The sequence below is a fragment of the Neovison vison genome, chromosome 7, assembly GCF_020171115.1.
Source record: "Neovison vison isolate M4711 chromosome 7, ASM_NN_V1, whole genome shotgun sequence".
Lineage (NCBI taxonomy): Eukaryota > Metazoa > Chordata > Mammalia > Carnivora > Mustelidae > Neogale > Neogale vison.
In genome coordinates this window covers 196,020,758-196,036,899 of record NC_058097.1, presented here as the reverse complement: position 1 = coordinate 196,036,899, position 16,142 = coordinate 196,020,758, and the positions used below count along the sequence as shown (strand labels likewise).

Here is a 16,142-nt window from a genome sequence, read left to right as displayed (position 1 = left end):
CGCCCCACTGCAGCGTGATCCTCCCGGGACCCAGTCAGATGGAAAGCAGGGGAGTGACATTTACCTAAGCCCAATCAAAGCATTTTCTGGGGGTCAACTCCTTTACTCCCCAACAAAGAAAGCTGCAAGGTGACTATGTTGCTCCCCATTTCACAGACCAGCTCACAGAAACTGGGGGAAGTCAAGAAACATGTCCAAGATCACACAGTTAGTAGCAGATAAAGAACTTAACTCCAAAAATGACTCTTTCCACCCCACCATGCAGTCCCCTCACCCACCCTAAATATGACAGGGTTTGGGTTTGTTTTTTGTTTTTTCCTTTTTCTCAATGACAGAAAAGCATCTGGTAAGAAGAAAGCAAAAAAGAAAAGCATCCCCTAAGGTCTTATTAAGATTCCAAAAATGATTCTGATGCAGCCAGAACTTTTCTGTTCAGAGAACCCTTGCCGGATGTCTGATACCCATGTTATCCCCATTAACAATCTTGAAAGTACGTCCTGACATTCCCAATTTCCAGAGCAGGAATTAGAGGCCAAGGGCGTTAAGTGACTGGACCAAAATCAACTGCTAAGAAATGCTTGAGGAACTGGGACCACGTTGTGGAGGCCTACCATCTTCCCACCTCACATGGGACCCTGCCCTCCGGGGACCCTCATGCTGGCTTACAAGGGGCAAAGCACTGTTTCTGGCAAAGCTGCCTTATCTAAGGGAAGATGTTCTCTAACGTCTCTGCTTCCCCAAGGCAAGATCAGAACAAGCTACCGTGCCTACAGGGGTCCTCCCCACCCCTGAAAAGACATGTTCCTGCCACAATCCACACCTGGGACAGCACTGGACTCACAAAACTCAAGTGCTCTTGGGTCTCACAGGGACTCCTCGACCAGAAGGACAGACCCACCCAGGGAGAGCGTGGGGAACTGCGGGCGTTCACAGACAACTTCCCCATCAGGGCAGCACGCGCTGCAGTGGGCTCCTACCCGCTAACGACTCCCACAGATGACCTGCTGTGAACCGCCACACTATTCAGACAAGAGCTAGAGGGCAACTTCCCACATCCCCGACCTAGAGGCAGGAGGTACCCACATTCTTCCTGCGGAAAGAATATAGCGCTCCTTGTCTTCTTTCCAAAAAAATAAAAAGCCTAAATTAAAAAAACAAAACACAAACAAACCAAAAACCCACAGTATGATGGCAGAAACGTCCATCATGGAACTTTTCATGCTTCTGTTTTGAAGGATTATCCATCAGACCCGAACAGGTCTGATACTACACTGAATGCCTTACAAACATAATTCCAGGATATCATCGTAATAACCCCACGGAGGATTATAGTATCGATCCAGATGTGGAAACCATGTGTGGGAAGGAACCACCAGAGGTCAGCAGCAGGGCTGAGAGGTGAACCCATGACTGTACTCCACCACTCACCATCGAACAGCGGCGTTCCCCACGAGGACCTTCGAGATCAAAGATTATGTGGATCTACAGATGGGGGCAACCCGTCTCTGCCCCTGCTGAACTTCCAAAAACATAAACTGCTCGTTTCTTAAGTGCTATAGTTATCACTAGACTTAAGTTAAAGAGGAAACAACAAATTGGATCTATCTGAATCACGGACCAAAAAATGTAATATTTTTTTCTTCTACACTCTTGACGTGACCCCCATGGTTGATCCTGTATTGAAATCACAAAATTTAGGCAAGAAAGGGTATCATGAAAATGGTGTCATGTAGCATAAGACCTTAAAAACATCTCTTTACGTATAATTTAACCCTCCGTTGACTTTCTCAGTAAGATTAAAGATCCAGCCCCTCCCAAGTATGTATGAAAGAGAATCTCTGGACAACAGCTTGACCTGGCCGCCCCCACCCCAGAAAAAGACCGACCATCCTTTGCTACCCTTGAAAGAGCCGAGTTTCCTTATGTACATTCAAGACGGTCTCCTACCTCCGCAAAGAACTCATCCATGAAAGCCGTGTTGTCAATGGCAATCTCAACCTCGTCCGCATCATCATCCTGTGTGAGCTGCTTCTGTGGGAGACAGAAAGGAGCAGAGTGAGGCTCAGGACCCGAGACGGGGCTAAGGGCACCAACCGGCGCTACGCCCATACTAAGCATTATACATATAGGATCTCCCTTAAAACTCAGAATAGCTCTGGGAGGCATCAAACTCCAACCTCACACTGTCTGCACTTCAACCCCAGCTGCACTGCTTTACTGACTTTTGGCAGCTGGGTGGGGGAGAAAGGGAGGGATGGGTAAGCTACCGACCTCACTGTGCCTCAGCTTCCTTACCTGTAAAATGTGGACAATGCACTAAAGAGGGGGGAGTGGTTAAGAAATGAGACCATGAAGCTAAAACATGTTTTCATTGTGCCTGGCATACTGTAAGTACTCAATAAATGCTAGGTTTTAATGTTGTTACTGTTGTTGGAGGTAGTAGGGTACGTAGTAGTAGGGGTAGTATTATGACTCAATCCAGTTGGAGAACCTAAAACAGCGAGGTTGCATAACTTGGCCACAGTCACACAGCTAAAATGTGGAGACAGATTCTAGCCTGTCTCTTGGATTTGGACCCCATGTTCCCAGCCCCTTCCCCAGTGTTCAAACGCGTGTCTGCCCTACCAGAGATCTCTATCGGAACAGTTTCTAGCCTCAGTTCCTCCAAAGCACTCGCTTCTGATCTTCACAGTGGGAGCAAAGATTTTCCTGTTTTCATAAACCACCTATTGCAAAAAACCCGGCACTGTGTGTTGTTCCCTGTCAGGACGCATGTTTATAAGGAAACGGACGCTCTCCCCTCAGCCCCCAGCAACCCCGGGGGACCCCAGCGTTCTTGATCTCATTCCACTTCCTCTGCAAAATCATGAAACGGCTACCTAAAGGAACTGATTCCACCCCCGCTCAGCATCCAGGGCCTCAGCTGCTTCTACGTTCTCCCCAGCGCCACACGACACACTGACCACTTCTAAGCACAGAGGGAAAAACGGGTCCTTGGCCGTAGAAGTGGGGAGCGGCAATTCCCCTACACCTGCTTCTCCACGACCTCCGGGGGCTTTCTAAACCAAGATGTGTCACCCAGACACTCTGAACCCACCAGGGGCCTCTCTTCTCTACCTGCTACCAACCTCCTCCCCAACACACACACATACACACACACACACACACACACACACACACACACAACCCCCCCCACCTTCAACAGATGATGGAATTACTGGGAATTCCCACTGAAATCTGAGACTCTCCAGACACCTGCAGAGTCTGTTCTGACCAGCTGGCTCCCCCATCGTGGCATTCTCTGGCTTGTCTGGGACCATCAGCAACCCAAACTTGACAGCCATATTCCAAGAAACTGAATTCGAGGGCAGCACTACAACCCCTGAAATCGACTTCCTAAAAAGTCATTCCTTCTGTCCGTCTCCTCCAGGACTGAAAGCCCCATGGCCTAAAAGAGCACACAGGACCCTTTAAGGGCGAGCCCCACCCACACTCCACCCTCCAGGGTGAACTCTCTAGACCAGGCACTGGCAACTCTGGGCTGTTCCAGGACACACCATTCTTTCATTTGCTCAAATGTCACACAAGGACCAGCTGGAAAAACTGTACTTAGCCTTTAAAAGTCAATGTCAAGACTAGCTTCTCTGTGTGCCTTCCCTGACACTTCCCCGCGAAGGTCTCAACGCACCCAGCATGGCCTACTGTTAATTATTCCTTCGCTTATCAATCTTCATCTCCTCCCCACCCTGGCTGTGAACCCCGAGGGCCAGGGTTGCCTCATCTACTGTTAACCGACACTCTGAGTGTCCCTGCCTGCCCAGAACACCTTCCCCTGTGCAGAGGACCTTCCCAGAATTATGTGGGGAAGGTAAAGGGGATCGACCTGGACCCCGGCTCCCTGAGGGATCTGAACGGCACAGTGAACAGAGCTGAGTCAGCCAGCGGCAGCGCCCTACAGACACCTGCTGGTTTTGCAGTCACCCTTGCCTCTACCCTTCTGAAGCAGCACCTCAGCTTCCAGCATGTTCCACAGAGGTTCCTAGCACTCCTCCAATGAGCTTAACAGTACTCTTCTAATATTTTGAAAATTCCGTTTTGGAGGAACTGGCTCTTGTCATTTATTCAGGTGTATACTGAGCACTGACCAGGGGCCAGATATGGAAGGAAATGGAATCAGTTTCAGCCCAGTGATAGACTAGCCTCTGCAGAGATGTAGCCTGCACTCAGCAGTTTCTATTTGTTTGTTTGTCTGTTTGTTTATTAACATATAATGCATTATTTGTTTCCGGGTTAGCCAGCAGTTTCTAAAGTGGAGACAGAGCACTTCTTTATCAACTATCATCAGTACGTGGGCCTCTTGGCAGCCTCCAGAGAGAGCTCCGTGTCCCGGGAAGGATCTCTGTGACCCTCACTGGAAAACAAGGTCCCAGTCTTCCTCAGGGAAGGTGAGTTAACAAGTGTTTGTTGAGTTTCCTCTCTACAGACGTCATGGAAGTGGGATGAGGCTACCACCCTGGCATGGACGGAGGGAAGTTTCTGGAAGCTGAGAACAACTGTGTCCTGGAGCATGGAAAGCAGGCACCTAGCAGTCCGTCGTAACATGTATCTTTGAGGCCCCTGGAATTTGCACAAAGCTTCCCCCCAATCCGAGACATCACTTCTTGGCTTGGAGAAGGCCTGGGGGGTGGGGAAGCACAGCCTGCTCCATCTCCAGTGAGAGAATGTGTGAGCCAGGAAAAGAGAAGTCTTTGGAAACTCACAACCTGGGTCTAAAACATGTTGTTAACCACTTGCTCGCCGTGAGACCCCAATCAAGTCTCCTACTGTTCTGGGGCTCTTACCTATAAGTGGTAATAACGCTACACACCTTACGACATTGATGGGCATTAGAAAACAGCACATCTGGAAGGCCTCCAGCACAACACTGGGCACACACCAGTTTCCCTATCACCTTGCCGTAAAGACATGTTGTCTAAAAGAGTGAGCCCTCCTCCTTCAAGGAAGTTCTCACACTAATGGCTAGGACAGTAAGGTCGGCTCCAGGGCGTCCAGACGACATGGGATCCAAGGCTCACATCAGCACATACTGGTCGCCAAGCCTTACACGACTGGTTTAGCATCTCTGAGCCTCAGTTTCCTTACTACAAAATAGGGATAATAGTATCCACCAATGCTTCTGTGAGGATCCAGTAATATTTTAAAGTTCCTTAGGCAACAGACAGCACGCAGTTACAACTCAAAAATGCCGCCATATAGAAGCCAGCTTCTCTACAGCTGCAACCTGGATTTAAGTATCTTTAAATGGGGGAGGGGGGGAGACACATGACTCTTAGGGCTGAAGGCAACTGTACAGATTCTATCATCAAATTCTCTCACTTAGAGATGAGCAAATCAAGGCCCACAGCCAAACGCTGAGTTACGGACACAGCCAGGAAAAGAGCTCGGGTTTCTTGATTCCCATCTTCCCCTGCAGAGTCTTTCCCACCAGGCTGGGCCACTTCCAAAAATGTAACACAGCAACACCAACGACAACAGCACAGCTTGAGTCCGGTCAGAGAATCCAAGCAAGAGTCTGTCATCACGGGTTATCCGGAGTCGTGGGACATGGGGACTCCCACCAGGCTTTTGCACTGGGAGATCTAACTGGTCCCAGGGAAACCCCCTTGTCCCTTCTGACACAGCCAAGGCTCTCTGGACTGAGGCCTCAGGGACCCCAAGCATGCAGAACCCTTTCTCTTCGGCCCACAAGACTGAGCACAGCCAAGAAAAGAACTTCACCATCTTTATCAAAGAATCAAGGCGTGTGGTAACAGGAACATTGCAGGAACTGCAACGTGGGGCCGCAGCAGAAACTCTGAGAACCGTGCGCTCGGCCACTTCCTTCCCCCTCCCATAGGCACAGCCTCCTGCTGCCGGCCCCAGCCCCCCCCCCACCCCAGGAGATGGGAGATCTACCAGGGGGCAGCGCTGGGTCTGTCGCCCACCCCTGCCTCCCAAATGTGCCCCACAGTCCTGTGAAGGAGCCGTGACCACAACCTCCTCTGCAGAGTGGGGAGAGTTCGGGGCCCCAGAGCACAAAGTGCAGGGGCCAAAGCCCTAATTCCCCTCACTCCACACTAACCGCCTTCTCTGTTAACCTCAGTCCATTGGACTTGGGTCCCCCTTGTTCGCTCCCACAGACCCCTGGCCACAACCCCCTAGCTGCTTCACGTTCACCATGTCAGCGAGCCCCGTCCATGTTTTATAGTTGAGGACCTGCAAGTCATGGACGTGCTAAGTTCCCCGGGGTCTCCCAGCCGCTGATCTGCAGCGTCTAGGCTCACACCTGGGTTGTCTGTCTTACGCCCTTGTTATTCCAGTGCACCTTCCCAAAGCGGCCTATCGCCCAGAGCAACCAGCAGCCAGAGCGAGCAGCAGCCCAGCTGGGCGCTTGTCTCATTAAGCCTGGGTTTTCTCACCAAGTAAGGAGCTTAGCTCTCCAGCCCGGCTTTGTGGAACCCCAGGACATTCATTCGAGATGTGCCTCCCAAACCACCCAGGGAAGCCAGGGACGGGGAGCCAAGCAGGCAGGCCCTTCCCTACTCTGAAATCTGCACACCTTCCCTTTTATCTGCTTTATACCCCAGGGCTGAATATAACATTGCATTTGAAGAGTCCTGTTGTCAAAAAAGAAAGGAAGAAAAAAGGAAGCGGGCAGGCAAACCAGCAAGCTTAGCTAGCCAGGAAACCACAGGCTTCAACAAATAGATGCCTTCTGGAGAACAGAGATAAAGAAAGCCCCTCCCTCCTTTCCAGGTACAAACTTCCAGTTATAAAATAAGCCACGGGGATGAAAGGTATGGCACAGGGATTACGGTCGATACTGTCATAACGTTGTATGAGGACAGAGGGTAATCACACTTACTGTGGTGAGCTCTGCGTAACACAGAGAGTTGTCAAGATCACTGTGTTATACGCCTGAAACCAAGATAACATATTTTGACAGTACGTTAATTAAAAATTTAAAAAAAACAATATTGCTGCAATGTAAGCTGCCAGGCCGCAGGAAGACAGGAGGGTCCCGGGACATGCCAGAAGGCCCGGGATGAGGGAAATACTCAGAGGGGAAGGCACTAGCAGTCTGGACTAGGAAGGGACATCTGGTCCTTAACTTCCCCCAGTGGGGTATTAAAGGATTGCGGCTAGAGCGGGGGCAGGGCTCTCCTGGCTCAAGCAGGTGAACACAAATTTGTACACTTCCTCCTCCACATGCGGGAACAGCTCTTTGCTTGGGAGCTACACACTCCTCTTCATAAACCCGGATTCTCCCCCGGTTAAATTCAAAGAGACAAAGGCATGAGACTTTCCCTGTCCTTGCTGCCCCCTCCCCCATTCACTTCCCTCCGGAATGAGGGCTGTGGATTCCCAGAGACAAAAAGCACCAATGAGGATTCTAAGTGTGTGCGCACACACACATGCCCATGACACACTGCCCAACATCGGGTTTTTTCCAGGCCCTCTTCTTCAATTAAAAGAGCCAGAAATTCTGAGTAAGCGTGTCAGCTCTCAAGAGGTCCTCGGTGCTCGTGTTCCCCACTTACAGCGGCCGATGGCCCTTCTCCAGCACCCATGTTCCCTCCCAGCCTGTTTTCTCTTCCAGTGAAAGCCTGCAGGGGGACACTTCCCCTTCTGACCGAAGCCTGCCAGAGGAATCAAGAGGAAATCAACGGTGAACAACACCCCAGTGAGCCTGGCACTTTTACTTTCAAGATGTCTTCCAGATGAGTAACCGGAGGCCCACACTGGCCCTGTCTGGAAAACGAAGAACTGAGGAACCAGCCCGGGGCCAGGCTGGCCAACAAGGCCAGCGAGTCCGTGGACGACCCAACAGGACCCGAAGTCCCTGACGGCCCCACGCCACAGGTTCTGCCTCAACAACACTACTTCTTGTTGTAGGTGTGTAATTCGTCACTGACACGAAGCCACCTCTCCAGCAGGCAGTTAAATACCGTGTCCACAGGGTTCTGGCCAGGAAGGGGCAGCAGGAGGGCTTGACAGGGGGTCTGTGGGGACCAGCGCTCCGGTCCCCGCCCTCCGCACTCCACCTGCAGATCCTTCCCACTCCAGCTTCTGACATGGCCTTGCTGACTTCAGGGGACGCTGTGAACTGGATTAATCTACAGGCATGAATGAAAAAGTTACCAGAACAGGGGTGCCTGGGTGGTTCAGTCAGTTAGGCAACAGGCTCCTGGTTTTGGCTCAGGTCATGATCTCCGAGTCGTAAGATCAAGCCTGACATCGGGCTCCACACTTAGCACGGGGTCTGCCTTGGGACTCTCTCTCTCTCTCCCTCCTCCCCTACTCTCTCTCTCCCCCCAAAATAAATAAATAATTTATTTAAATTTTATCCATGTATGTAAATCCTATGAATCTTACACACCTATACAGAGACACACAAGACACATCTGACATCCCAGGTTAAGAACCCAGCTCTGCAGCTCAGCCGCTGTATGATCTTAAACAAGTCACTGAACCTCTCTGGTGGGGCTCCCTCCTTTGCAACGGAATCTGCTCACGGAACTGTTGTGAGGATTAAATGAGTCAATACATGTAATGTTGAGAGCAGGGCTGTGTACATATTAAATGCCCAAGTCCGTGCCACCTAATCTAGAACCGGGCCTGTGTCCTCTGAACAGAGTTTCTACCAAAGGTGGTAGAAATAAGTAATACCAGTTCTCAGGTGAGGACAGAAGGTCCCTCAGCCGGAACTGAAACTTCCTTCATTTTATTTGAATGAAGTCATTTTTCTGGAATATGAATTTAAAGAAATAAAGCTGTCTCTGAATTTTGCTTCCGCCAGCTTCTAACAAATTTTGATATCCACTACTCTTATTATCACTCGAAACATTTTGTCATTTCCTTTTTGGTTTCTTCTTAATCCAAGAGTTATTTAGAAAGATGTTTTAAATTTCTAAAGCAGGTAAGCCTCCCAGGGGGAGGGGCTGGGGCTGGGGGGAGGATTAGTGTATTGTTAATTTTATTCTGTCATCATCAGAGAACATGGCCTAAAGGATTTCACATTCTGTGCAATCCGACATATATTTTCTTCATGTCTTCATACACGGTCAGTATTTTTCAGTCTTCTACATGTGTTTGGAAAGATCCTGCTTTCCATTTGTTGGATATAAAAATCATTGACGTTTCATTCCCAGTACCATGTTAATTGCCAACTGTTTCTGCTTCTCGGGACCTGAGCTAGGTCTGGAGAAGGTACAGTGAAAAGAGATGGAAGTTCGCCCAAAGAAAAGGAGGTAGGGGGAAAACGTCCTCTGGGTAGATGTCTAGACAGATGAGGAGTCTGTGGTAGGGGGTTAATTCGTCCAGAATCACACGGCTAACATGGAACAAAGCCAGGATGGAACCCTGCGGGCCCAATCCACTGGGCTCATGGTGCATGTACTTAGAGAGATGATGAGATGTCACAGCCCACCCCACAGCCACACACCCTCTTTCCCACTATGAAGTCCCATCCATTCATTCACCCCACAGTATTTACTGGACAACCATCATTTGCCAGACAACAGTACAGACACTGGAGATGCACAGACCAAGCTTAGCATGCCCTGTCCTCCAGGACCTCACTAGCTCCAATGGGAGGCACACCGGCCATTCCAGCTCCACGTGGTGAGCGAGGATAGCACTAAAGGAATCACACACCCCGGGGAAGACGGGGTGCCCAACCTTGCCTGAATCCAAGGGGATTCCCTCCTGGGGAGGAGAGATGTCTATTAGAGAATGTTACAAAGGTGATCCCCTTGGGGAAATGCTAAAAGATGAGTAGGTTTACCCAAAGGATACCTGCAGGAAGGCCACTGGAGTGAGAAGCCCACCCCTCTTCCTGTGTCCTCTCACATCCCAGGAGCCATTCAAAGAAACTGAAAAATATCTTCTGCTTCTCCCTGGACAGGTCAGGTCCCCTTCCAGCTCTTGCCCCCTACTCCAGCCTTTTCTGACTTCCTCTCCCTCTGCACCCCACCCTCCGATACCCTCCCCCCGCACTCCATTCTCAAGGACACAGAATGGAGGAACTAAAACCACCTTCCTCTCTACTCATCCCCAGCCTCCTGCTCAACACTTCCTTTCCGCCCCATCCCATCACGATCCTTCTAGAACACTTCACTATTAGGCACCCGAGCTCCCATCTACTGAGGCTCCCCACGGGCTGAGGACTCGTCTAAGACATGCACTTTACCTTTACCTTTTAACCTCTACAGCGATCTTCTGGAGACCCTCCCCATGTTACAGCTGAGAAAATAAAAGCAAAAAGAAGCCAAGCAACCTGCCCAAGATGGCGCAGATGGTGAGTGCCTGAGCCAGGAGAGCCCTTGCTCCCACCGCCGCGAGCGACGCCTCCAACCGCCACTACACCCCCGCGCAGGCATGCAGCGCTGGCCTCCCGAAACACTCTTCCAAGGCATGAAAACACCCAAGCCGTGGAAACACCGACCAGGCCGTGGAAAAAATGACAGGGAAACTGTCGCAGGCCAGGGAAGGTGAAGGAAGCAGGACACCCAACTGCCATCTGGAGTCCTGGACCAGAGCCCAGGTCAGAGACAGGGACATACGTGGGAAAAGGAGTGGAATCCAAATCCAGTCTAGAGTTCAGCGGGTAGTAACAGGCAATATCGGTTCCTGAGTTTTGGCAAGCACACCATCATAATGGAAGGTGTTATCCAGGGAAGACACCAGATGCAGGTAGACAGGGTCTCTCTGCCCTGTCTCTGTAATCTTTCTGTAAATCCAAAATTAGTCCAAAGTTACAAGTTTATTTTTTTTAAAAAGGAAGCCCAATGCCCCACTGAGTTGCCCTGACCCAAGCAGCTAAGCACCCCAGAGAGCAGCTGTTCCCCTCACCTCCTTTAGGCTGAACCGCATTCACAGTGCCCGCAGGGGAACGCTGCCATGGAAATGGCCCATTGCCGGAAAACCGGCTGACCTGACCAGGGAGACTGAGGACACTGGTGACAGGAGGAAGCCACAGAGACCTGAGGTCCAAGTGGCTGTAGATATGGCCCCTCGGGGACTCCAGAATCCCAAGTCAGCTCATGTGCAGACTGTCCCCATTCATTTACTGGATGCATGGTCTACAGCCTTCCCTGCTGGGGGCTCTGTGGTCTGTGCTCCCCCAGACAGCACACACACCAGGCAGGCAGTTTCCGATACTCGGTCCCTGCTGTTACCCACCAACAAGAATAGAGAGTTCGAGGAATGGGAAGTGCTGCCCACTCAGGGTCTGGAGGCTGCCCTGCGGTGACCCTGGACCAGAACATTAAGAGGTGTCTAAGACTTTGCCAGGAGAAAAATGGGGTGAGCTACATTTTCACCCGTGGCATCCACATCTTCTCTTTCACTGTCCTTCTCAACGGGGCCATGCTCCATGATGAACCAGGCTGAGGGTTTAGGAACAGCTAGGAGCCCCAGAACTCGACCATCCTGTGCTTGAGGGTGAAATCAGTGACCCCTGGCTTCTTAAGCAAAGTCACAGGCTTCCTGAGTAAATGCTGCATTTCACCAACCTATAGGTACTGGAGAGGAAAGCCGAAGCCATAATCATGAGTAAGGGCTGTGTAAGGGCCAAGCCGTGGATTTGTCAATACACAATACACAAATGCTGGCTAGATGACCACCAGGCAGAGTGCCAGGCACTGGGGCCCCACAGGAATCCCCGCTCTGCCACTGCATCAAGGGGCGTGTAGTGCAATGTGGCTGGGAGACGATCAAACACGGATGCAGGAAAACCTAAAAAAGCCAGACATGTTCGATTCTCGATCCCAACATTTCCTAGCTGGGAACCTCAATCAAATCTGAGCCTCAATCTCCCTACCTGTGAAATGGGAACCATATAAACCATCACCTTGCCTTGCACAGCTGACAGGGTTAGAGACAACGTCTATAAGGCCCCTAACACAAGTCCTGTCAGAGAGTCAGTAGCTGTTCAATAAAGGGTCATTTTTACAGCAGCTGATGATATGGTTGACAACAAGGAAGAGAATTAACAATTTTTAAGATTTTATTTTTAAATCGTCTCTACACCCAGTGGGAGCTCAGCTCACAACCCTGGGATTAAGGATAGCCTGCTGTAGAGTCCCAGCCAGCCACGTGGCCCTGGAATCATCAATCTTAAAGACAATAGGACCTAGGAGACAAAGAGTCCAATTCATGAAAAAACAAATGAAGGTGGTTTCAAGCCTGCTTTGTGGTGACAAAAACCCCACTGGCCTCACAGGAGAAAGGCATTTGCTACAAAGCAGTGCAGACCATGTGGGCACCTGGATCAGTAGGAGGAGATCCAGGCTGCAGTTAGGGAAGGGGAGTGTCAAGAATGTGTTCTGGAAGATAGGTAGGAATTTTGACAGTTGGAGAAGGGAGAGAGCATGACACAAGCAAGCATTTCTCCCCCAGCTTCTGCCAGGCCCCGGCCTCCCCCTCACTCCCAGGAACAAAAATAAATCTAATCCCCTTCTCTCGTCCCAGCGCTTTCTCTTCTGGCCTCTGGCTGATGAGTCCCTAATCCCTGCTCAATCCCCAGTCACTCAGCCGAGTGGGGCCTCCTGTCTGCTCCAGCTCAACTGCTCTCCCATGGGGTGAATCCTCCCGGGAAGAAACCACTGACCAGTGAGAAATCTTATCACTAAAGGACAGAAGCTCAGTGAAAAGGTTCTTAAGCTGAATCTCCATCAAGAGATTCTCAAGTCAGGATGTCAAGATTTGGTTATGAGCCAAAGCACCTGGCACACCAGAGGAGCCCAATATATATTTACTGAATGAAGTAAGCTCTAAAGGGGAAGTACGGCCCCATGCTTCTGACAGGGTTACCCTTGAATCCTTACCATCGGGGCCCCCCCATCCCAAGGAGACCTCAGAACGTCAAATGCGACAGGAGGCCAAGGAGCCTTTGGGGAATGCAGTAAGACACAAGACAGAACAAAAAGAAAAAAGAGTCCGTCTGGCCTTTCGAGCCCCACGTGGTTGATTTCATTAGTGTGTCCCTATTGGCACTGGCTTTGGAGGGCCTGGTGTATCCCAAGTTATTTCTAGTCCTTCACAGGCCAACTTCAGGGGGTCCAAAGTCCTTGACCTTGATTCCTGACATCACTGGCTTCCCTGCTATCATAACCTACCTTTGATTTGGGTTCTTCTTTCATACCTGACCATTTACTCTTTAAGACCCGGACTCTTGTGTCCTAATTCTGTCTAACATGATGTCCAGGAGGAAAAGGTCCAAGAGGATGAGGCTGAGCCTTCCTAGCACATAGAGTCCCAAAGCACTGATCGTGGTGAAGAAGGGAAGCACTCACGAGTGGGAGAGTGGCTCAGAAAATCCCAGAGCCTCCCCTCTCAGATTTTACGTGTCTTGGAGAGATGAGACTTGGTCTCAACAAAACCAGCTAACTATCCCTTCTGGGAAACACTGTCTAGTGCCTTGTCCCCAGAGGCCAGTCAACGGGCTCTTCCCACTGCAGCGTCCCCAAGGACGGGATTGTCATCTTCTGCTTCTCCTGCATCTCCCTGTCTGTGAACTTCCTACGAACATGCGGAACAGGCGGTAATCGCCAGTAAAGCCCAATACCCATCACTGGTGCTTGGGCCAGGGCCGGTGCTCGGTACATGTTTGCTGAATGAAAAGGGAGCGCGGAGAGGAACTGTATGGACTCCAAGGACCCCAAAGTCGCCAAGTGAGAAATCAGCAAGAACCGCCTTGTGAGACGGGTTGGGGGTAGGCAGTGCCCATTCCTGGCGAGCCTGTCCTCCTCCCTGGGGAAGCAGGCTGCTGACTAAGCCTACCAGGAAGAGCAGGGAAAGGGATGAGTCAGGTCTTGTGACCCTGGCCTCTGGAAGGGATGCCCCTCAGTGTGGACGGTGCTCCCAGCAGGTCAGGTTGGGGAACTCACATGTCCTATGGCCGGTGATTATCTCAGATTATCTCATTCAACTTCCACAACGGCGCTGTGGGGGACCGTACAATGACCCACTTTATGGGTGCAACCCTGAGACTTCGGTCCTAGAAACCTCAGAGCCTCACCTCACCTAGAACCGACTCACACACAACAAAGCATCCACACATCATTAGGGTGAATGAGGGCCTGAAATCTTTTCATTTGCCTTCACTGCTCAAATTCCTACAATGTTCAACGTCCCACAAGCTTCCCGCCTCACCCCACCCCCACCCCCCACCTCCCGCTTGAGGGTTCCCAACCTCTCTGGCCAGCCCAGTCCGTCCTTGGGCGGCTCTCACTACTAACAAAGCTTTTGTGCAGAGAGTCCTTCTTTCTATGCATCAACTTCAATCTCCTTTTATCTATAAGGACGAAAGCTAATCTCCCACACGTGACAGCCCTCCAACTATCCGGAGGCAGTTATCAGCTCGCCTCCCCTAAAGGTTTAGAAAGATCCCACAGAGGAGATTGCACAGGGCTCCTCCGTGTGAAATGGGTTTCATGCAGGGTAAAGAATGTCCTTCACCGATGAAAGCAATCAGAGGGAGGGTTACCCTGCTGCAGGGAAGGGGCCTCTCACCCGCAGGGGGATAGGGGCGGGGTGTGGACTAGAAACAAAAATCCAAGCAAACTTGAACAGACCTTACAGAAGACTTGAACCAGGAGGGGCTTCTGAGGTGAACAAAAGTTAACAAAAGAGGAACAGAGCAGCAGAAGGATACGGGATAGGAAGGAACACAGCTCTTCAGTGGCTGGGCGACAATCAGAACCTTTGAACCTGCAGCCTGGTCCTCTCTGCTCCAGAACACTAGGGCGGCACCCTGACCTTCCCTGGAGGCGAAGCCCCATTTGACAGAGGGTAACAATGAGACTCGGGGAACCAACCCAAAGGGAGTTGCTTGGCTTTCCTGGCAAGGAAACTCAGAACTCAAAGTTCTCTGCTATTTGTTGACAGTTGGCTTAAAAGGGGCTGTGGGCTATCTTCCTCTGGAAAGGGATTTTCTAACACAAGGAAGGGAGTTGCCTCCGCCCCCTGTTCAGTTCGGCGCTGTTTTAGGACTGGTGGGTGTGGGGGCCCATAGAGGAAGAGCTTCAAAACCACACTCCGCTTTCCTCCCTGCCTCCCCAGCCAGCACACCTCAGGAAAAGAGTCCGGTGGAGAGTGTCAGGAGCCTGGGATCCACTCCAGCTTGTGCCCTGCCCAGCTCTGGGATACCCCTCCTACCCGAGCTGGGTTCTACTTGGCTCTTGTATGAAAATAGGGGCAATAAAATCTGTCCCGTCAGTGACCAGGATGTTATGAGGCTGAGGCTCAGATGACAAGGCGAGCGGGAGGCAGGGAGTCTCCCTCCCACTCTCTGCAGCTGTGCCTTCTAGATCCCCCGTTCCCCATCACCCTGGTCCCCTCTGCAGCCCTAAGACCCAGAGCTGGCAGAGCAGGCGAGGGGGGCATGAAGGTCCCACCAGAGACAAGGGAGGAGAAAGAAATACCAACCTGGGATGTGTCTATAGTCTCCTGGCAGTCCCTCACGCTTGTAGGAGGACTGGGTTTTTCCAAAGAGCTTTTACAGCTACCAGCATAATATTTACCGGGTATTAATCCTACCTGTGCTCTGCACCTTGCAAAGAGGTCTGTGTGCTCTCCCACTATCAGTCCTCACAACCACACACTTTACAGATGACAAAACTAGGCTCCGAGTAAGCAGTGCAGCCAGGAGGCAAACCCAGTTCTATATATTCCTGTGCTCCCCAAAGCTGAATGTGGTTTTGCCTCACTGGGGAGATTCCTGAGTAATCAGATTGATTTTGTAGGTCCAGGCCGGGCAGGGGTGGGGAGAGGCCTAGACTTCTCACTACCTAACAAGCTCCCAGGTAGAGGGACTGTTCTGTATCTGTCAAAGGCTATAAAATTCCATCAAGACAGAGCCTGTGTCACCCAATCCCCAAGGCTTAGCACAGGGCCTGCCCCATAGAATGTACTCAGTAATTATTTGTAGAATGAGTCAATGACTCAAATACCCACGCTTTAACAATTCTCTACATCAAGTCCCATTATGTCATTTGATATCATAACAAATCTCTAAGGCATGATCATCCTCACTCAAAAGATAAGGAAACAGAAGCTCAGAAGGGTAAGTAGGCTGAGTTTTTCAGCTTTAGTGCAGT

At 50.8% G+C, this 16,142-nt stretch overlaps 1 protein-coding gene across 3 annotated transcripts in view; it reads right to left on the bottom strand.

Annotated features, from left to right (window-relative positions):
- STX3 (syntaxin 3) overlaps positions 1–16,142 on the bottom strand; it is a 42,330-nt gene that overhangs the window by 25,371 nt on the left and 817 nt on the right. For all 3 annotated transcript variants that reach the window (XM_044259386.1, XM_044259385.1, XM_044259387.1), the window contains exon 2: positions 1,948–2,031. In XM_044259386.1, coding sequence (XP_044115321.1) covers positions 1,948–2,031 — 84 coding nt within the window. The remainder of the gene's footprint in view (positions 1–1,947; positions 2,032–16,142) is intronic.